At 60.1% G+C, this 21,772-nt stretch overlaps 7 protein-coding genes across 7 annotated transcripts in view; 5 read left to right on the forward strand and 2 right to left on the reverse strand.

Moving 5' to 3' along the window:
- Nucleotides 1-408, reverse strand: part of SDRG_07174 (hypothetical protein) — a gene marked incomplete at both ends in the record, with an annotated part of 1,601 nt that extends 1,193 nt beyond the window's left edge. Inside the window, 2 exons of the mRNA XM_008612994.1 lie at nt 34-281; nt 325-408. Coding sequence (XP_008611216.1) covers nt 34-281; nt 325-408 — 332 coding nt within the window. The remainder of the gene's footprint in view (nt 1-33; nt 282-324) is intronic.
- A 1,837-nt stretch (nt 409-2,245) lies between these two features.
- Nucleotides 2,246-3,086, reverse strand: SDRG_07175 (hypothetical protein). The gene is made up of 2 exons (XM_008612995.1): nt 2,702-3,086; nt 2,246-2,651 (listed from the first exon to the last, which is right to left on the reverse strand). The coding sequence occupies exons 1-2, from the start codon at nt 3,050-3,052 to the stop codon at nt 2,277-2,279; spliced, it is 726 nt and encodes a 241-aa protein (XP_008611217.1). The 5' UTR covers nt 3,053-3,086; the 3' UTR covers nt 2,246-2,276.
- Nucleotides 3,087-4,583: 1,497 nt separating this feature from the next.
- On the forward strand, nt 4,584-7,173 carry SDRG_07176 (hypothetical protein; the record flags this gene model as incomplete). The annotated part of the gene is made up of 7 exons (XM_008612996.1): nt 4,584-5,422; nt 5,479-5,750; nt 5,820-6,009; nt 6,068-6,180; nt 6,229-6,406; nt 6,451-6,801; nt 6,849-7,173. 7 exons carry the CDS (start codon nt 4,584-4,586, stop codon nt 6,991-6,993), a joined length of 2,088 nt encoding a protein of 695 aa, XP_008611218.1. The 3' UTR covers nt 6,994-7,173.
- Nucleotides 7,174-7,559: 386 nt separating this feature from the next.
- Nucleotides 7,560-13,986, forward strand: SDRG_07177 (hypothetical protein). Its single transcript, XM_008612997.1, has 5 exons — nt 7,560-8,439; nt 8,486-9,404; nt 9,448-9,660; nt 9,712-10,187; nt 10,235-13,986. Exons 1-5 carry the CDS (start codon nt 7,591-7,593, stop codon nt 13,868-13,870), a joined length of 6,093 nt encoding a protein of 2,030 aa, XP_008611219.1. The 5' UTR covers nt 7,560-7,590; the 3' UTR covers nt 13,871-13,986.
- Nucleotides 13,987-14,451: 465 nt separating this feature from the next.
- On the forward strand, nt 14,452-16,110 carry SDRG_07178 (hypothetical protein). Its single transcript, XM_008612998.1, has one exon. It carries the CDS (start codon nt 14,536-14,538, stop codon nt 16,042-16,044), a length of 1,509 nt encoding a protein of 502 aa, XP_008611220.1. The 5' UTR covers nt 14,452-14,535; the 3' UTR covers nt 16,045-16,110.
- Nucleotides 16,111-17,211: 1,101 nt separating this feature from the next.
- Nucleotides 17,212-18,787, forward strand: SDRG_07179 (hypothetical protein). Its single transcript, XM_008612999.1, has one exon. It carries the CDS (start codon nt 17,229-17,231, stop codon nt 18,723-18,725), a length of 1,497 nt encoding a protein of 498 aa, XP_008611221.1. The 5' UTR covers nt 17,212-17,228; the 3' UTR covers nt 18,726-18,787.
- Nucleotides 18,788-20,142: 1,355 nt separating this feature from the next.
- Nucleotides 20,143-21,752, forward strand: SDRG_07180 (hypothetical protein). Its single transcript, XM_008613000.1, has one exon. It carries the CDS (start codon nt 20,191-20,193, stop codon nt 21,679-21,681), a length of 1,491 nt encoding a protein of 496 aa, XP_008611222.1. The 5' UTR covers nt 20,143-20,190; the 3' UTR covers nt 21,682-21,752.
- The last annotated feature ends 20 nt before the right edge of the window (nt 21,753-21,772 follow it).

The raw sequence follows: 21,772 nt of genomic DNA on the forward strand, positions 1-21,772 counted from the left end.
GGCCAGAGCACCTGCTCCGTGTTGGCGGGCCACACGGGCGCCGGGCCCGTGGAGGGCAGCGTGTACGGCGCAAAGAGCTTAGCCTTCGGATCCGCGGACCAGCGCGAGTAGAACGAGACGTGGCCGACCGGGTGCCAGTCTTGCGTGAGCACAACCATATCAAACTTGCCCTCGTCGCGGACCTTGTTGATGATTGGGATGATGGCCTCGCCGTTCGTCACCGAGAGGCTGCCAGTTGACAATGTAAAGTCGTTTTGGACGTCGACGATGATGAGCGCAGTCTAAATGACAAGCGATGAGCCGAGAACAAAATGCGGGACGTACCTTGTTGCAGGCGCGGAGCGACGACGCCATCACCGACGCACCAAAGGCAACGAGCGACGTAAAGAAGGTGGATGTAGCAACCATTGTGGAAGAAAATTAGAAATGAAGTGGGGAGCGCCGGGAAGGGAGCTTGTGGAAGCGGGCAAGCAGCGCCGTCCGTTGAGAACCACATGCTTCGGGTCAGCGCATTACCCCACCATATGGTTTCGCACTGGCGGCCAGTTCCTCTTCCAACTTGCACATCGACGTTCGAAAGCGAGCACGGAAGAGAGAGACGCATGGGAGAGGAGACTCACGGTCAGGTCTCGGACACCGAAGGCTCTCGAGGCGGCCATACTGGCATCACAGAAGACCGGTATCCTCTTGGCGAGCCATCGTGTCGTGGCCATCAATAGCATCGTGCCAGCTCATTACATGTAGATAGCCACACTGCCTACATGCACAGAGAGCCTACGGTACGGTATGCAGGTCTGGTCTCTCTTTTCATTAACGAAAAAGCGGGAGGGTGTGAGTACCGGTAACTCCACCAGCTGTGCACGACGGATTTCGATCAGGAACTGTTAACACGCCTCCCCAGCCCGGAACAGATGTTGTAGTAACAATATCCCGCAAATAAAAGCGACAAAGGCAAAATGTTGTTTGGTTTGGAGAGAGATAGTTGCCGCACGCTAGCTCCTAAGCCGTCGGGGTAAGGGTGGAGGGGTAGAGGGATTGTTGTATTTCGATCGGGACAAAGGAGCTTGGTAGTACTCATGCTGGCCTTGGACGGGCATGAGCCTTCTCTGTGCACCACTGGCCTTTGCCAGGGATTGTCAACGAGATGCGTCCAATGAGCTTCGATTTCGGTGCTATCAGCAGCATACATCCGCCGAGTACAGATCGAATCGTGTGTGGGGCAGTTCCGACCCTTTGCGCGTAAGCAACCCTGGCGACAGCATCGCTCTCGCTTTTTGGTTTCCGTCAAGTCGACGCCGTCTGCCAAATGAACGACGACTCGGTCGTCGCAAGCCCCTTTGTCGCATCTACTGCAACCATCCATAGACGAAAGCTAGCGAAGGCGATGAATCAAGCGTGGCTTTGGTCACAGCCATGTAGAATATGCACGCTATCAAGAACATACTACCTAACGTTTGTACATTTTTTGACATTTATGATCGGCCCGAGACTCGCCATCATCGCCCTCGGCTTCAAGATTGCTCCCAACAGACTAAGGTCAGCCACAGGATGTAACTAACTATACGTCGCCATGCGAAACAACTCGTCTCGTCGGTGCCTGTCGTTGAGGCAGCTTCCGGGATTTAGCGAAGGCATCAGACATCGTTGTAGGCAACGAACGTCCTGAGCGATAGGTCGCCGACGCTAATACACGCTCGCTCGTCTCTGCTTGATCGCAGAGACGGTGCTCAGGGGCGACCAAGGCAGTGTTGTCAAAGTACGCACCTCCTCGCTCAGGTGCCAAGCCAATGCACCTCGGTGATATGTTGGGCTTGCCCGGGTGGCAGACTGGGTTCTCACGCTTGAAGTCGCACTGCTTCAAGCCCATCACTGGCAGATCCCGAACACTGGCCACCAGCCGTGTACGTCTCGCGAGGCACTCATCGTGTGACACAAGTCCTCGTCGATGGCGCTTGACAATGTAGTATGGTTTCATGGCTTTAGAACGTCGGCTTGTGCACGGCCTCTTCCGAGCACCTCGACGATGGAGCGTCAACCGACGACACAGCATTGACGTGACCGATGCCTCCTGCGACTTGCTGACTCGAGGTGTCAAGAGCACTGCTCCCCACGCTTTGTGCAAGCTCCGGAACGAAAAGGCTGCAGCAATGCGCGCTCGTGTTCACACAACAGGAGCATTGCGTGCGTCCAAAAACGTCCTGAGATTCGTTCGTGCCAGCCGACGACGTTGACTCGATATGTAAACTCCGATCGAAACTCGAAGATTTCTGAAGGCATTAGCACGCATGGTGGTTCAAGTACTCGGCCGACGTCTTATACACGACACCGGCGCCCTTGAGTTTGCTGTACATCGCCGCCTGGGAGAGTGCGGCGACGGGGGCCGTCGCATCCGAGATGACCGTCACGTCGTACTCGTACACGGTCTTGGCGTCATAGGCCGTCGAGCCGACGCAATAGTCTTCCGCAAGACCGACGACGACGAGCTTGGTGATACCAGCTTGCTTGAGAATCGCCGGCAGCTTGGTCTCGGTCGTATGGTCGTTCTCGAGCAGCGCCGAGTACGAGTCGAGGTCGGGGTTCGAACCCTTCTTGATCACAACGTCCTTGGCGTCTACTTCGAGCTTCGGGTACAACTTGGCGCCATCGCTCTCCTGCATGCATCTCATAAGGGGACTGGCCTCGGAAGGATAAAGTGCATTACCTGCACGCAGTGGTCGGGCCAGAGCACCTGGATCGAGCCCTTGGGCCACTTGGCCGAATCGGGCAGCGTGTACGGCTGGAACATGGTCGCGCTCTTGTCGTCCTTCCAGCGCGAGTAGAACGAAATGTGTCCCTTGGGGTGCCAGTCCTGCGTCGTGACGACCATATCCCACTTGCCCTTGGCGCGGAGGTTGTTGATGACGGGAATGACGGCTTCGCCGTTCGTCACCGAGAGCGAGCCGTTGGGCGACGCAAAGTCGTACTGGACGTCGACGATGACGAGCGCCGTCTTTTCGGCGGCAGCGAGCGCAAGCGACGCGATGGCGGCGACGGCGGTGGCGAGGCGAATCATGGTGTTGGCAATTCAAGGCAAATGCAAAAGTGATGATGCAAAGGGACTGAAAGCCATAGCTCGACAAACTTCTGGCCGTGGACATCTGTGACTCACAACGTGCCAGCAACAGATGTTGTAGAATACAGTGCATGGAAGTGCGCGAAAAAATCGCCGATGATTATTGTTTGCTGTTTGCAGCTGGTCCTCCTTGTCGAGACCGCACTCGACTTTATACTATACCAACCTGCCCGGGATCTTGCTTCGCCCAGCGAAGCTGCAAGGGAACGCCGCACCCTTCTTGGGCTCCGACGTCCAACGACGATCGGCCGTAGAGACCGTTCTTGGCGGGTGTCGCTTGTCGCATCGGTGGCGTCGTTGTTTCCGGGAGCCGTGCGCACCGAAAACAACTTGGCTTTTGGCAAGGAAGGACGACGTTTACACGGACATCTCTGGCCCGTGGTGGTAGATGTTTTACTTGGGCTAAATATTGGTCGTTCGGGTTGTCGAAGAGAAATGATGGAGCGCCCTGTCGACACTTCAAGCGTGTGGGCTGACGACAAGACGACGACGCCTTCCTGATCGAAATCGGCTCAACGAAAACGACCTGGTTCTGGTTTCGACTTGGCTCTTGAATGGTCGTGGGGACTGTGGACTTCCACAACCCGACATTGATATTTACACTGATAGCGTACACTGATAAGCTTAGCTGCCACAAAACATTGCCAGCGAGTTTTCTCACTTTGTCGTAGGAGCTATCAGGGTCGAGTGTCGTTTCCACCCACGGCTCTCGGACGTTGAGGTGGTCAGAGCTATCAGTGGCCACAGCGTTGTCGGCGGGAAACCCTCCCACACTGCGTGGTTGCTATCGCAGCAAAGGCCCCAGAGAAAGTAAAATATTCATTTTCTCTTGCCACCAACAGGCCCAGCGAACGCACCGAAGAACCCATGGCTCTGCGAAAGCGTGACCCAAAGTCTGGTTGCTCGTAAACCAGCTTGCATAGTGCAGAACCATAATTCCGAGCGCCAAAGCATCGTATTCCTGCTACGGTACTACGTTGTGGGCAAGCTCCGCAGTGACGTCGGCTCTATGTCGCCGTTTGACCAAAGGGGCTGTGGTATCGTTTTGTCACCCAGCTTCGTCCTCGGAATGAACGCGAAAACATAGCGACACGACCTTTTTGAGTTTGAGCTTTGCTCGTTCGTTGCACTCCCTACTCGTAGTACGTCCCTCGTCCTTGGCTGCTAGCACTGTGCTTGCGCTTTCTCTCTTGTGCCCCTTTCCTCATACAGTGTACGTACACTGGACTGTGTAGGGGTACGTTGCAGTGCTACGCTGGGTCGTTGCGTTCAGTCTCCACGCCCTGTTGGACCTTCTCAAACAGTGTTTGTCCAAACCGCTGTTTGATATTCTGTGTGGCGCGGGTGTTTCGCGTTAAAGCGACCTTTAACGCATCGAGTTATTTTTGCCGGCACGTTAAATGGGAGCCAATCCGAGCGCGTGCCGCCAATTCGCCGCGTGTGATTGGGCGGATCGTCGCCAGTTGCCATCATGCTGTGGCCACGAGAGCAGTTCCGCGTCGCGTACAAGCAGGTCGTCTCGGACGCGCTCGACTCGAACGCAGCGAGCGTCCTCCTCCTCGTCGCCCTCGATGCAGACTCGATCGCCGCTTCCGCCATCCTCACCTCGGTGCTGCAGGCCGACATGATTGCCTACTCGCTCGTGCCCGTGGCCGGCAACGCGCAGCTCGCGGCCATGGCCTTTGCCGCCGACATCCGGTCCGTCTTCCTCATCAACTGCGGCGCCATGATCGACGTCTACTCGACGATGCAGCTCGGCGGCCGCAACATCAAGGTCTACGTCATCGACAGCCACCGGCCGCTCCACTTGGCGAATGTCTATGACCGGCACGGCACGGTGTTTCTCTTTGACGACGAAGCGCAGGCCGAAGACGACTTTCCCGAAGATGGCCCTGACATTGAGGCCATCGAGCAAGACGACGAAGAGGAAGAGGACGACGAGGACGACGAGGCCGCGTCCGACTCGGACAGCGACGGTGAGGCCGAAGTCGGCGACGGACTCGTGCAGGACGCCACGAAGAAGCGCAAGCGCAGCGGCTCCGACGACGATGATTCACTGGATGGCGAAGCCGAAGTTCATGTGATCCCCGCCACTGAATCCAGTGCCAGTGCGCCCGACGCCTCCTCGTCTTCCGAGCTCATGACGGCCAATGACGAGGACGACGGCAACGACAGCCTCGGCGACGACGTTGACAAGGACGCTGTGGTCGATGACATGGAGGACATTGCGTCCGGTCTCGAGACGGAAGAAGACGAACCCGACGTCGAGAAGGTACCGGCGCCTCGACCAGCCCGTGGCGCGTCCAAGCAGTACAGTCCATTTTATCATACATGTTGCATCTCGTCAACTCCTACGCTTGGTGTAGCCAACGCCGGATCGAGATTCTCCAGTACTACCGCGGGTCGTACTACGGCGCGCCAGCGTCAACGCTCTTGTACGAGCTCGCGTCCCAAGTGAACCAGTCGACGCCCGACAAAGTGTGGTTTGCGATCGTCGGACTCACCAAGCAGTTTGTGGCGCAGCAAATCGACGCGCACAACTACAACATGCTCGTCCAAAAGTTTCAAGACGAAGTGCTCTCGCTCAACCAAGCAGTCGATGACGTCACCGACGTCGACGGCACGGCACTCCCGACTGGTACGCGTCATCAATCAATCCAACCTATCAATCTATCAACCTATCCCATCTCATGCGGATGCTGTACAGTGCACGGCGGCACGATTGCGTTTGAGGAAGAGTACCGTTTCCTCCTCTACCGGCACTGGTCGCTCTACAAGAGCATGTACTACTCCAACTACGTCGCGGCCAAGCTCAAGACATGGCAGCCATCCGGGAAGGACGAGCTCGAAGTGTTCCTCGCACGCATGGGGCTCTCGCTCAAAGAGTGCCAGCAGAGGTACGTCGTTTGCGCTCAGCCAGGCGCGAAGATTTGATTCTTCATTTTTGCCATGTAGCTACACGTTCATGTCGATCGAGCTCAAGCAAAAGCTGCGCGAGAAGCTCCAGGAGATCGCCCCGGAATTCGAACTCGACGAGATCCTCTACGGCTCGTTTCGGCGGCAATTTGGTACAGATCGTTCGTAGTTTTGTTTATTTCACTGGCATTTTCCCGTAGAGTTCAAGTACCAGTGGTGCGCCGCCGACGTTGTGCATGGCCTCTCGGCGCTCCTCGAGGCGCCACCGTACCTGATTCAAAAGACCGTCGAGCACAAGGTGCCCGATGTCCTCGCCATGGACGAGTCGGTGCCGTTCTGGCAGCACAGCTTCCACATTGCGTCCCAGGCGCTGCCCTGGTCTCTCGACTAAATCGAGTGGGCAACGCTCATGTCTCTTGTAGCAAGAGCAAGCGCAGCTGCACGCTCTTGGAGCAAGGCATCAAGCTCGCCATGACGATGCAGAAAGCGATCGTCTCGATGGGCATCTCGATCCTCGACCGCAAGCTCATTGTTCGCATCAAGCACTTTCGATACGTCTGTCTCCGGCTCAGCGAAGACGACGAAGCCATGTTCTCGCATCCGTCGACGCTCTCCAAGCTCGCACTCTTCCTCGTCGACGTGCATCGCGAGCAAGGCAAGTGGACCGGCAAGCAGGCGTCGCCGTTCGTGCTGCTCTGCCACCTCAAAGCCCGCAACGTCTACTTGATCGTCGGCGTCACGTGCCCCGAGCGCGCGGGCGAGGTCCACCGCAAGTACACCGAATATGCTTCCTAACTTGTGACATTATGGATTTGTCTAGCAAACTCGGCACGGCGTTCAAGATGGCGGCCGCCGAGACCGGCGCCAAGTACACGCACGACGGCTTTGATACGACCGTCATGGAGATCACGCTCGACGATATCCAAGGCTTCATCGAGCAGCTCCACAACGTCCTCGACGCCTAATCGTCGCATTGTACACAGCGCTGCAAGTTGCCCAAAAGCGTTGAATGCACATTTGTCGAAATCGGGGCGAGGGAGTTGGAGCCGGCTGCAATGACTTTGATTTAGTTTGAATTTCATGCTAGTCATTCGTCGACTACGTTAGTAGAAAGGCCAAGCCAATGTATTGCTTTGGGTAGTACCCTCCATGGCTCTTGGCGTCACCACGCACAAGGAATATTGCATCCAGGGAATGAATGATGGAAGCTCCCTTGCATTTGATCGCAGACGGTAGAAGAAAAATGGGCGTGACGCCATCCAGTGTCTCGAGTTAGTTGATGGTATGTACTAAACGAACATTGCTGCACAAGGGCAATGCACTGACTGACTCAGCACTTGACATACATGTCTTCAACATTGTGGAAGGGTTGTCCCTAGTCTTAGTAGCGCGTCGCGTTGTTGTGCTCGTTGTGAGAGAGGGCCACGGCGATTGCCACACTATTTCCGTGTGTTTTTGAAATATACGGTATATTTACCTGCGTTTACCGAAAAATGGCACCCACTTGGCGCGCGGTGATAGGCCAAAAATGCGAGCGTCCGGATACACAAGCCAACACGAAGATGCTGGAGCGCGAGGAACTCGGAGCGTACGCGCTTCCGCCATGCAGCGACGAAGCCGTCGGCAGCGAGAGCGCGATCCTGGCGGACGAGGTACTATCCCTCCATGCGTCGGCGCATGGGACGTCGTTTGTCCTTGGGCTTCCCTCGGCCACGCACCTCTGCGACGAGGGCGAGGTCAAGCCGCTGCCGTTCTTGCCATCGACCGTCGCCACGAGCGCTGACGGCGCCACGGTCGTCGGGTGGCTCAACCCGAGCTGCGTCTCGGTCTACTACGAGGGGCGCGCGCTCATGTCCCGCGTCGTCGACATGCCCTCGACGCCATGGCGCACGTTCGTGTTGCGGTCGCGGGTCGTGGGCCCGCATCTCTTTGAGTTTGTGCTGCTCGTCGTCTGCGCCAAAGGCCACCTCGTGCACCTTCGCATCCAAAACAACGTCGAGCATTGCACCGAACTCGCCAACGTGACGCAGTGGCATCCTACGCTCACGAGCGGTGCGCTGGACGTTCCCGCCGGCCTCTTGGTGCTCGCCGGCGGCGTCCGCAGTGCGAGCGCCCACATGGCCCACGCGTCTAGTCTCAGTCTCTGGAAGCTCATCCTCGACGGCGAGCCCCGCGCCGAGCTCCAGGACTTTACAACCGTCCTCGGCGACGACGCATCGGTCGCACAGCTCGAGCTCGAAAGCAGCAGCACCGGCGGGTCGTCTGGGCTCTGGCGCTCGGCCAAGGCGCTCCTCGGGCTTCCGACCGAGTCGGAGACATTGACGCAAGGCCATATCGCGACGCTTGCGATTTCACCGGACGGGCAGACCCTCGCGCTTACGGACCGCGTCGGCCGGCTCTCCCTTCGTCTGGTGCGCTTCCCTTGGACGCCTTCATCCATCTCAGTTCTGTGCTTAGGTCGACACGAGCGCGGTTCTGATTCCGTGGACGCTCATCGCCGACGCGCCGACGCGCAGCGTGTGCTGGTTTCGATCACACCTCGTGCTTGCTCAGAGCGATGGCACGCTGCATACGTGCACTTTCAACGCCGAGTCGACGGCCTTGGACACCATCCAAGTGGCTGCCGCGTCACCACTGCGCGTCACTGGCGTGGCTGTCGCGCCCCGCGATGCGAGCGGCTTCTTTTACGCGTCGCGCGCAATGTCGGGCGAGGTGCAGATGGCGTCGTTCGCCGAGCTGCCACTCGAGACCGTGTACGAACGGCGCATTTCGCTCGGGCTTTTCGACGAAGCACTGGCGTTGGCCAATGAACATGGGTCGCTGGACCGCGACCTCGTGCACAAGGCCGCCGCGGCGATCGAGCCCAACGTCGCTCTGCGCATTGACGCCCACCTCCGGCACATCTCGGACGTTGGATACGTGCAGCATCTCGTGGCCTCGACGCTCGAGGCGTCAGCCGCCGACTGCGCGGCGCTCTGGCGCTTTGGGCTGGATTTGGACCCGACCTTTGGCGTGCTCGGCCGACTCCTCGACCTGCTCGAAACGTACCTTGCGCTGGTGCACGTCGAGACTGCGTCGCCGCCGGCCCCGGCGCTCGACCAGCTCTTGGCCAACGAGTCGCTCTCGCCGTTCTTTCATCCGTCGCTTCTCGAGGCCTTTCTGGACGCGACAATGTATGAGACCGCGCTCGCGCTCGCCAAAGACGGTCGGGTGGCTGCTCTCAGCATGCTCTTGGAGCGCTATGGCTACGAGCTCTTGCCCGATCGGTTGGCGCTGCTGAGCGCCCTCCCGCTCACGCTGGATCCTGTCGAGTACGCACACCTCTTGCCGTGTGTAGTGTCGCACGGCGTCGACGCGTACTACACGTGGCAGCATGGTAGCCCACCTCGCGTGCAATTTCATGAGCTCATTGGACGTAGGGGCGGCGCGAATGGCGACGTTGCGGCCGATCCCTGGTGTGCCCATGGACGAGAACGAGTGGGCGACGCATGTCGAGCCGCTACCAGCGCAAGCCAATGCGATTGCCGCTTGGGTGTCGGACCGCGCGGTGGCCATCGAGACGCAGTTTGGCCAGCTCGAGAGTGCAAAGGAGCTCTTGGACCTTGGTTTGCTCTGCCTTGGCGAGGACCCTGGTATGTTTCTACTATGTACTTGACGACAAGATCTTATGGATGACGCTCTAGCCCGAGATGACGTGGCCGTCTTGCAAGGTCACGTCGCGACGTTTGCTGCGTATGTATACGACTGCTGTGTCGACGTGCCGCTCGAGTGGACGCTCACGCATTGGCTCACGCTCTCGGATGCGGAGAAGCTGTCGCCGCTCGTGTCGCAGCCGGTCGACGTCGCGGCCGACGTGTTGGCCCGAGGGCTCTTTTCCGAAGCGCAGCTCGTCAAGTTCCTGTCCGGCCTCTCGATGGACGACGTTGTGCACTTCAAGTACGTGGCCGAGATGGTCCAGCGCAGCTGCCCCCGTCGGTCGGACCGCATTCTCAAGACGGACAGTTTGCTGCTCGAGACGGCGCTCGCCGCTTGCTTTGGCTTTACGCTCGCCGGCCGGGACGCGCCGACCGAGTTTATCGAGTTGGCGTGGGCCATCTTCGAGTCGTTGCCAGCGCAGGCTCCCTCTGGTGACGCACTCCTGACCGAGCTCATGGCACAGGTACCTACTTTGGTCTTTTGATTCATTGAGGTCAACTCTCGGTGTAGGTCGATGAGCTACAGGCGCTCATGGATGGTATGGAGCGCTGTGCAGCGTACGGTCTTCACTACAGTCCGCAAGAGCTGCAGACGCGCGCGCAGGACGTCGCCTTTGCCACCGAGACGCTGACGCATCTCGGTGCGGTTGCCAATGACGCTGTGACGGTCGTCAAGGACGCGGTGGACCTCGTCGACTTGGTGTTTCCGATTGTGTCGCAGGACGACGCGACGTCTCTCGTGCTCGGCGCGCTCTTGAGCCAGCCCAATGCGGACGCGGCGCCGGCACTGCGCGCGCTCTTGCCGTCCAATGCCTCCGAGATGATCGTGGCCGCCGCGACTGCGCACGTGCAGCGGGCCAACGGCGCGACGTCGCCAAGCCTCCAGCCGGCGCGTACCCTCCTCTCGTGGGTCGACGCGCCCGCCGCCAACGCGCTCCAAGGTGTCTTGGACGCCGCCGACGCGATGGAAACCTGGGGACACGTGTCGATCGCACCGCGCGACCTCCTTTGCGAATCCTCTTTGGATCGGCTGGCTCGGATCCAGCGGCTCTTGAGCCTGTACCCGGACAGCGGCGCCGCGACGCACGTCGACGACCTTGTTCGCTGGCTGGCTCTCGAGGCGCACGCGGTGCAGATCCGCGTGTGGGCGACCTACGCGCTGCTTTCGACCCGGAACTTTGCTTCGGCCATGCACGAGGCCGCACGCTTGCTCGAGGCCCTGCCGACCGCCGACGCCGACCTCTCGATGGTGTTCTCGCTCCTCTTGGACGTTGTGAGCTGCAGCAGCTGCGTCGATTGGGCAGCGCGGGCTCACTTAGCGTCCCAAGCGCTGGTGCATGTCACAGATCCGACGTTTTGGTCGGTGCTCCTCGGGTGGCAGACCAAGCTCGCAGCCCTGGACCGGGCCGCGACACTTCTCGACCTCTCGCCTCGCGATCGGGAAGCGTTTGCCGACGAGCGCCACGTGTCCGAGCACACGTGGCTGCTCGACCAGCTCAGCGTCTATCAAGAGATCGTCGTCGATCAGCCTGAAGCAGTGCTGCGCGCGTACCAAGTGGCGCTCTCGCTGGAAGCGGCCTTTGCCGAGGCTGGACCCTCGAGTTTGGCCAAGACGAACGTGGCGCGCGCGAGTCTCGACGCCTTGACGCCCAATGGCGACGCGTCGCTCGCGTTGGCGTACTTGGCCGACGTGTCGCCCGAGACGCGCCATGGTCTCTGGCTCGCGCGTTTTGAGCGCGCCGCCAGCGATCGCGAGACGCAGGCGTGGATAGCGACCTTGGCGTCCACGTCGCTGGACGGCACCATCTTTGCGGATGCATTTGTGTCTCTCGAAGCGGCGTCTGTGCACGAAGCGACGCTCGACCGGCTCGCGGCCGTCGAGCGTATCGACCGCCCACGCTTCGACAGCGACGAGCCGTATCGGTACGCGATGCTCTCGGCTGTCGCGCGCGCAGACCCCGCGCTGCTCACCGACGCCTACATGGTGGCCGACGCGTTCGGCATGGACCACTGGCAGCTCAACGCGTCGTTTCTTGAAGCGCTCTTGGTCTCGTCCGATGTGCGCGAGGTGGAGCTCAAGAAGGTGCATCTCCCGCTGCCGTTCCGCGACCAAACGACGACCGTGCTTTCCTTTGCGTTGACAAAGCCGTCCGCTCTTGTCGCGCGCCTGCTGAAACACACGTACGCGCAAGTCGACGCCAAGGACCTCGTGTCGCTTGAGTTTGTGTGGCGCCTCGTCTCGCTCGCATGGCAGCAAGAGCCGACGATTTCGCTGCCGTTGCCGATCGAGCGCGTCAAGCTCCTAATCGCGTGCGCCAAGGAGCTCCGAAAGCTGCGCGTCACCGTCGACTTCAAGGCGTTTGCGTGCTTCGAGAAGAGTCTCGACATGAAGGCGCAGGCAGCCTCGGCCGTCCAGGCGATCTTGCCGATCCTCACGGGCCAAAACATTCGGCTCGTCACGAGCATGCTCAAGCGCGTGCATGGTATTGCGACCAGCAGCGTCGTCTTGATCTACCTCGACACAGTGCTGGCCAAGTCCAAGGCCGACGTGGCGCTCGCGTACGAGTCGTGTGTCCCGTTCGCGTCCGGTCTCTCGACCGAGCATGTGCTCACGTTTCTGCATTTGCTGCTGGATCCGACGCGGTCGCTCGCGCTGTTTGGCCACGAGTTTGAGACACCGCATGAGGTCGCGCCGCATGTGCTGCCGCGCAAGCGCGTCGAGATCCTCGAAGACACGTATGCGCTTCTGAGTGCGCGCCCCGACAAGCAAAAAGGCTTGGCGCTCTTCGAAGCCCAAGCGCCGTTCGTGGTGCTCACGGCGCTCTTGAGTGCGTGGGAGATCGCCGTCGACGTGGCGTTTCCGCTACCGGATGCAAAGGCGCTGCCCGCGACGCGCTGGCTCAACGCACCATTGTCGCTTGCCCAGTGCCATGTTGTGCTGACGCTGTTGGCGCGCCTTGGGCTCGATGCGGACGCTGTCTGGACGACGAGTATTGACGCGGCGCTTCACGACTTGTCGCTCGACGCCCTCACCGCCTACTGCCAAGCCAAGTGGGCGCAGAACACCGAGACGAACGCTCAGTGGGTCGCACGCGTCCGGCTGCCCGGCTTCAAGACGCTTCCGCTCGACGCCGTGGCGCCAACGGAAGCGAAATGGCTCGAGCGGGTGCAGGCCTGCGTCAAGACCTCGCCGCGCGCCCACGACCTCCTGCGTGTGCTGACGGCGAATGTGCCGCCGGCCAAGCTGCGCTCGGTCGACTTGTCGGCGATGCAAGCGGCCGCGTCGATCGTGTCGACCTTGCGCAGCGTCGGCGACGACGAAAGCTACGCAGCGCACGAAGCAAAAGTGATGCACGACGTTGGTCCGCTCTTTGCCCATGCGCTGCACGCCCTCCCCGAGACGGTAGCTGCCAACGAAGCGCTTGCGTGGGTGCTGCAGCAGTGGCAAGCGTACCACCAAGTCACGTCGGCGCGGTCCTGGGTAGCTGCTCGCGACGCTGCGATCGTTGCCCGCCTTGGCCTTGCCGAGACGACGCCGCTCGACGATGCGCAAGAAGAACTCAATGTCGCGCCGCTCTGGCAACAGCTCTACGCCCGGAATGGGTGGACCGTGCCGGCGCTCACTGCGCTGCTGCAGAGTGACGCAGTGGCGTATGCGAGCTTGCGCCAAGACGACGCCGAGGCACTCCAGCGCGCTTTGCCGATGGGTCGGCTCGCCCTCGGGCTCTTGTCGCCATATGCCTCGATCCACGCACTGCTGTGGACCGAGCTCACTGCGTCGACACTTGCGCCCTCGTCGCTCCTCGAGACGCAGCTGGTGCTGCTGCGCTTTGAGGCGTGGATGGAGCTTCCGTCCGTGCTGCATCAAGTGCTTGCGGCCAACCGGAGCGCCTCGAAATCGGAGCTCTGGCTCTCGAGCAGCATGGCGTTTGTCGTGCTCGCATTCTTGCGGCGGCGCGACTATGTGAGCGCGAGCCGCGCCATGAGTAGTTTTGCCAACCTGCACCCGCTTCTGCGCAACGACCTCGACGCGGGCCTCCACGTGGCGCGCAACTATGTGCGCGCGACCAAAGGCGACGATGTCCCGATGGCGTGGCAGCGTCATTGGCCCGCTCTTGTCACCCAACTCGAAGCCGCGCTGCCCTAATCCTGTAATACGTACTAGTAGTAGTGTAATCGGTGCACGATGATCGGCACGCGCCAACGAAGCCTCGATGCTTTTCGAACCCCAGCGTTTCGACGGCAAACTTTCAACGACACGTGACCTAACGCTACTGCACCCAGTCGAAGGCCAGGCGGTGAGTCATCCATTCACCCCACGCATCGAACGTCGAGGCTTTGTATGGTCCATGCACCGTGACGACGGCCGTGTAGAGACATTGCTGCGCTGGCGAGCGCGGCTCCACCTGGGTTGAAGCCACCAGCTGTTGGACCTCTCACAATGCATAACTTGCAGCATATTGTGCATGAGTCACACCATTACCTATACATCTACCCTTTTCAAAACCCTTTAAACATGATAACCTGCCGCATACACCGATGCGAGGAAAGGGATGACTCTCGTCCTCCTTGCGACACGGTGGCGGCGGCCTTTTTTCGCTGAGTCAGTTTCTGGCCAACCACAGCGAGCGTCCTTTCTGAGCCATGCAAATGCATCTTATTGCATACAAATCACAAGATACTCTAAGACGGAGTTCAACCAGCTACAAACGCAAAGTGCAAAGTGAATCTTTGTATGCAAAGTGGGCGCGCACCGAGCTCCGGTGTCGCGTCGGCGCCTCTTCATCACTTTCACTTGCACCGTCAAGTCCCATGGCTGCCAGCAACGTCGCCGCCATCGCCAAGCGCCTCGACAGTCTGCCGCTGACGGGCCTCCTCGGCATCTCGGCCTACTACTGGGGCCTCCTCCTCAAGACGGGCGTCGGCTGGGGCATGGACTCGCTCGACACGTTCCTCTTCACGTACCTCGGCGCGAAAGGCTGGCAAAAGTCCATCGTCAACTACGACCTCGAGACCAAGATCATGACGCCGCTCAACGGGCACCAGCTCGGGCTCCTCGGGTCGGCCTCGTTTGCCGGCTCGTTCTTTGGCGCGCTCCTCTTTGGCCAGCTCGCCGATGTGTTTGGCCGCAAGCCCATGTTTATGATGACGCTGCTCTTCTTCATGACCGCGACGCTCATCTGCGGTGCGGCCGACAGCTACGGCATGCTCCTCTCGTTTCGCTTCCTCGCCGGCATCGGTCTCGGCGGCGAACTGCCTGTCGCGTCGTCGCTCGTCCAAGAGCTCACGCCCGCGCCGGTCCGCGGCCGCATCATCGTGCTCCTCGAATCCTTCTGGTCGATCGGCTCCATGGGCGCTGTCCTCATGGCGTTTGAGCTCATCAAGGTCGTTTCGTGGCGGTCGGTCTTCTACCTCTCGGCGGTCCCGGCCGTCTATGCGATTGCGATTCGCATCATGATCCCCGAGTCGCCCAAGTGGCTTGCGAACGTCGGGCGAATGGACGAAGCCGAGGCGATCGTCGCCAAGATCGAGCGTGCCCACGGCGTCGTCTACGACAAGGAGGGCGAGGCCGCCAAGGTCGAAGCCGATGAGCCCGTCACCGGTATGGACGTGCGCGGGCTCACGCAGCTCGAGCGCGTGGGGCTCATGTTCCGCGGCGAGTTTCTCTCGCGGACGCTTGTGCTCTGGGTCGTTTGGATCTGCCTCGCGTTTTCCTACTATGCGATTTACGTCTGGCTGCCCACGCTCCGCTCGAAAGAAAAGGGCGGCTTCAACCTCAACGGCTCGACAGGCACGATGATTTTCATCATCTTTTGGCAGTTCCCGGGCTACTTCTCTGCTGCGTACCTCGTCGAGATCATTGGCCGCAAGCTCACGCTCGTCATCTACCTCGTCGGGTCGTTCATCGCGGCCATGGCCTTTGGCTACGTCGACAACACGCAGACAAACCTCATGATCACCGGTGCGTTCATGTCGTGGTTCATGCTTGGCGCGTGGGGCTCGCTCTACGCGTACACACCCGAGAACTACCCGACGCCGATCCGCGCCATGGGCGCGTCGTACCCGGTCGCGGTCTGCCGCATTGGCTCGATTGCCGGCCCGTACATTGTGCCCATCATGATTGAGAACAACTGGTCGAGCAAGTCGATCATGTGGGTGTGTGCGAGCTGCCTCCTTGTCGCGTCCATTGTGCTCCTCGTCTTTGGCTTCGAGTCGCGCGGCCAGAACGTCGAGTCGGCGCCGATCGTCGAAGCCTACTTGTTGGAGAAGGCCAAGGGCGAAACCGGCCCGATCCTCACGCCGCAGTTTGACGAAGCCTAGAGCTCCATGTCGTAGATAGATGTACAGCCAGCAATGACCAATATAGAAGCGTTTTAAGTTACCAAATTTCCTTGTGCGAGCAAGCTGGACTCGAGCTATGACAAGCGACCGGACGTAGAGAACGGAGCGGCTATCACCTCGAGCGGTCACGAGTAGCTAGCAGCACTCGGTACAACACGCGTTAACTGGTGCCTTGCAAGCCTTGCGTCATGGGTGCGTTCTTGGTTGCGATCGTCAGCGGCATGACCGTCGCGCCGGCCGCAACGTCTGTTGCACATCGTTCTTCTTCCTCCTTCGGCGACCGAGTGAGTCATTGCAGTGCGACAACCAGGTGCCAACCTCGTGCCGATCGCCGGCTGCACCCAGCGATTGTGACAACCTGCCTTGCTGTCGCTCCAAGCACTTGGAACTTGGCGCGTGCTGTCGCCGGCGTTGGAATGACTGGCGAGAGAAGAAAAGACAGAGAAGGAGATCCCTCTGCTTCAAGAAGTGCACTCGTCCTGTCTACCCAGGGCACGCGCACGCCATCGCATTGGCGCGTGTCATTGGCTCCCGTCGGCGGTTGGCTGCGATCTCTTGCACCCATTCTTGAAGTGCAAAGTGGGACGCACCTCTGATGACTCAGCAGATGACTCACGTCCGCGATCGCCGACCCGCTCTCGACCCGCTCCCGAGGCATCTATCTCTGCACAGAGAAGCCTTGAACGTCTGCGCCGTCCAAGCTGACCTTGGTTTGACGATACTACCAAGCAAGCACTTCAAGTTTCGCGTCCATATCTGCCCATCCCCATGCGCCGTGTGTAATGGTCCACTTCGATGCGCCATCAAGCTGTGGGCAGGAACGCCATACGCCGGTGCACTGCGTATCTCGTCGTTGCTGGCAGCCAAAGACGCCCGCGGATGCGCCTGTAAATCTTGTCGGCAGTCCTTGCACAAGGAGTGTCTACTGTCTGTCCTTAGCGCGCGGTCGCTTGCCTCGCGACAGGCGGCCGATAGAACGTGACGACGTCACAGACCTCTATAAATGAATACCCGTCACGATATAATGTGATGACTCATCGGCTCTATACAAACTGACATTTCAAGTACCTCTAAGAATGCATACTGGTCATCGCGCCAGTGGGACTTCAAGAAAGGCGTGGACCTCGTTCGGAGTTCATTGTGCAATTTGCTTTGAACCGACCATGTCGAGCAACCTCCAAGTCATCTCGCACCGCCTCGACAGCCTCCCGATCCGCGGCTTCCTCGGCGTCTCGAGCTACTACTGGGGCCTCCTCCTCAAGACGGGCGTCGGCTGGGCGATGGACTCGATGGACACCTTCCTCTTTACGTACGCCATTAGCCACTGGTCCAAGGACATTGTCAACTACGATATCGAGACCAAGACGATGACGCCGCTCAGTGGTCGCCAGAAGGGCCTTCTCGGCTCGGCGGCTTTTGCCGGCTCGCTCTGCGGTGCCATCATGTTTGGCCAAATGGCCGACCACTACGGCCGCAAGCCCATGTTCATGGCCACGCTGCTCGTCTTCCTCGTTGCGACGCTCATCTGCGGTGCCGCCGACAGCTACGGCATGATGCTCTCGTTCCGCTTCATTGCCGGCTTTGGTCTCGGTGGTGAGCTGCCCGTCGCCGCCGCCTTGGTGCAGGAGCTCACGCCGACGGCGGTCCGCGGTCGCATCATTGTGCTCCTCGAGTCGTTTTGGTCGATTGGCTGCATGATTGCGGTGCTGCTCGCGATCGAGCTCACCAAGCACGTATCGTGGCGCGCCGTGTTTTATATCTCGGCGATCCCGGCCGTGTACGCGGTCGCGATCCGGTTCATCATCCCCGAGTCGCCCAAGTGGCTGGCGACCGTCGGCCGCATGGACGAGGCCGAGGCGATCGTCGCCAAGATTGAGCGCGCCCACGGTGTGACGTACGACAAGGAGGGCGAGGCCGCCAAGGTCGAGCCGCTCGTGTCGGAGCGCAACACGACCTTTGACGTCAATGGCCTCAAGCCGTACGAGCGTGTCGCGCTCATGTTCCGCGGTGAGTTCCTCGCGCGGACGCTCGTGCTCTGGGTCGTCTGGATCTGCATTTCGTTTTCGTACTATGCGATTTACGTCTGGCTGCCGGTGCTGCGCTCCAAGGAGCCCGGTGGCTTCAACCTCAACGGCGCGACCGGCACCATGTTCTTCATCATCTTCTGGCAGCTCCCGGGCTACATCTCGGCCGCGTACCTCGTCGAGATCATTGGCCGCAAGAAGACGCTCGCCATCTTCCTCGTCGGCGCGTGCGTCTCGGCGCTCGCGTTTGGCTACGTCAAGAACACGCAGGCCAATTTGATGATCACCGGTGCGTTCATGTCGTGGTTCATGCTCGGCGCGTGGGGCTCGCTCTATGCGTACACGCCCGAGAACTACCCGACCCCGATCCGCGCCATGGGTGCGTCGTACCCGTCGGCCTTTAGCCGCATCGGCGCCATTGCTGGCCCGTATGTGGTGCCCATTATGATTGAGAACAACTGTACGAGCGAGACCATCATGTGGGTCTGCACGGGCGTGCTCATGTTTGCGGTCGTCATCCTCGTCGTCTTTGGCTTTGAGACGCAGGGCCAAGACGTCGAAACGGCGCCCAAGGTCGAGGCCTTCTTGGCCGAGCGCCGCGGCGAAGGCGTCCAGACGCCGGTGCGCGAGTACTGATGTCTCTATCTATAATGCAGTCTTGTCGTTTGGTCTTCTTTCACACGGAACTGGTTTTTGGCGGGTGGACTTTCGACTCGGAGCGTGTTGTGCTGGACGGCGGCAGCGGCGAGGTTTAGCCGCGTTGATGGCGAGGCGTATGGAAGGCGCAAGCCGAGACGAAGCCAGGCGGCGAAGCTTGGGTCTTCAGCAGCAGTAGTAAAGATGTAGCTTCGTCAAGAACGCAGCGCAGGTAGCGGCCGCTTCGAGCGTCACGACGGGCGCCTCGGGACGGAAGTCGGGCGAGCCAGACAGTGTACAGCGCGCAGGCTCGTAGACCGGCCACACCATGTCGACCACGCGTCGGTGGTCACCAGTGGGTCAAACAAGAGCGCGTACCGCGTCGTGGGGAGGTCCACTTCCAGCGCATCGACGAGAAGCCGAAAGACGGACCAGACCGCATGACAAATTAGAAGCGGAGCAGTACGTCTCGGGAGCCAACAGGTCTTCACCCGGAAGTAGAGCCGGGTGTGGACTGCGACGGCGCGGTACATGGAGTCAGCGTAGCGCGGCAGGATGTGGGCTGACGGCACTCGGCGGCAGCGGATAAAGTGATTGGAGAATGAGGCTATTGATACCTCTGCCATGTGAGCTAACTCCGCTTGGTGCGAGTAGTACGTCGTACAAGAATGATACTTTTACGAGGCTCTACATAGCCGTGTTGCCTCGACCAGCAGTGCCGATCCCGGTCAAGCCAACCACTCGCTATTCGATGGGCGACCTTGAAGGCGGCGTCTCGGCACTTCGACTCGGTGAGTCATTGGACTATTCGTTTAACAGCCGCATCTGTCCATCAAAGAACGAGAGTGCTGGTGCTGGTGCTCAGCACTGAGGTCAGCAGAGCGATCCAGCCGCGGGCAAAAAACCTGCTGCGGTGGAATGGCTCATTTGTTTCGAAGCATCTCTTGCGGCCTAGCCCGAAATCAACTACGTGAGGACCAAGGCAGATAGCTGCATGGCCGAGCAAGATGGCAACCGAGTGGAGGCTTGGTCCTGGGGAGCTGCACCTCCGTGTCGCACCCGCGAGTATCTCGGAGCTCGGCGCTCGGTGCTCGGCTTTTGGTGCGCCGATCACGCGACCTGCGCGTCACTCACAGTGTGAGCAGCGTATGATCGCATCGCAGCGTGCCAGTGAGGCGACTGGCGCGCTTCAACTTTGCGTCGGCTCATTGCACGCGGGCCGAGGTGGTGAGCGGTGCATGTCGGTGAGTGGCGCCAGAAGTACCCTACCCCGGCAAAACCTTTCACATTGCATACCTTCTAGCATTGGATTGGATGACTCATCGGGTATACAGCTTGCTGCGTTGACAAAAACCTGTCACAATACATAAAGAGAGCCAACGCATAGTGCACATCGAATCCCGACGCACGTACACAAGCGTAGTGATCGCCCGCAGTCTCACTTTGGCTTTTGCTCTCGAGCACCATGGCGTCGCCCGTGCAAGCGATCTCGCACCGCCTCGACAGCCTCCCGCTGACCGGCTTCCTCGGCGTCTCGAGCTACTACTGGGGCCTCCTCCTCAAGTCGGGGATTGGCTGGGCGATGGACTCGATGGACACTTTCCTCTTCACGTACCTCGGCTCGAAAGGCTGGAAGACTGACGTGCGCAACAGCGACGGCTCCAAGCTCAACGCGCACGAGCTCGGCCTCCTCGGCTCGGCGGTCTTTGCCGGCTCGCTCGTCGGTGGCATCTTCTTTGGCCAGTTGGCCGACACGTATGGTCGCAAGCCCATCTTCATGGCGACCTTGCTTCTCTTCATGCTCGCGACGCTTGTCTGCGGCGCCGCCGACGTCTACGGTGTCTTGCTCGCCTTCCGCTTCATCGCTGGTATCGGCATGGGCGGCGAGCTCCCGGTCGCTGCGACGCTCGTCCAAGAACTCGCGCCGGCGCCAGTCCGCGGCCGCATCATCGTGCTCCTCGAATCATTTTGGTCGATCGGCGCCATGATCGCTGTCCTCCTCGCGTTTGAGCTCACCAAGCACGTCTCGTGGCGCGTCGTCTTTTACTTGTCGGCGATCCCGGCGCTGTACGCGGTCGCGATCCGGTACCTCATCCCCGAGTCGCCCAAGTGGCTCGCGAGCGTCGGCCGCATGGACGAGGCCGAGGCGATCGTCGCCAAGATCGAGCGCGCCCACGGTGTGACGTACGACAAGGACACGCTCAAGCCGACTGTGCTGACGCCCGGCATGGACACGTACAACTGCAGCAGTCTCAAGCCGTACGAGCGCGTCGCGCTCATGTTTCGCGGCGAGTTCCTCGCGCGCACGCTCGTGCTCTGGACGGTCTGGTGCTGCCTCGCGTTCTCGTACTACGCCGTGTACATTTGGCTGCCCGACCTCCGCGGCAAGGAGAAGGGCGGATACAACCTCAACAACTCGACGGGCTCGATGTTCTTCATCATCTTCTGGCAGCTCCCGGGCTACCTCTCGGCCGCGTACCTCGTCGAGGTGTTTGGCCGCAAGGTGACACTCGCCGCCTACCTTGTCGGGTCAATTGTCTCGGCGCTCGCGTTTGGCTACGTGGAGAATACGCAGACAAACCTCATGATCACGGGCGCCTTCATGTCGTGGTTCATGCTCGGCGCGTGGGGGGCCCTCTACGCGTACACGCCCGAGAACTACCCGACGCCGATCCGCGCCATGGGGGCGGCGTATCCCTCGGCGTTTAGCCGCATTGGCGCCACCGCCGGACCGTACGTGGTGCCGATCATGATCGAGAATGGCTGCAGCAGCAAGACCATCATGTGGGTCTGCGCCGGGGTCCTTGTGTTTGCCGTCCTCGTCTTGGTCGCCTTTGGCTTCGAGTCGCGCGGCAAGAACGTCGAGTCGGCACCCCGTGTCGAAGCCTACCTCGCGACACGCCTCGGGCAGAACGAGCCATTGGTCGAGACACCCGTGCGCAACGACGAAGCCTAGTGCGATAATCCAATTCTTTTGATCGATCTACTTGTGTATACATAAGCGAGTGACTCCGACGATAGCTCGGCAAAGGACAACATGTCCGCAG

Source organism: Saprolegnia diclina (genome assembly GCF_000281045.1).
Source record: "Saprolegnia diclina VS20 unplaced genomic scaffold supercont1.20, whole genome shotgun sequence".
NCBI classification, from domain to species: Eukaryota; Oomycota; class Saprolegniomycetes; order Saprolegniales; family Saprolegniaceae; genus Saprolegnia; species Saprolegnia diclina.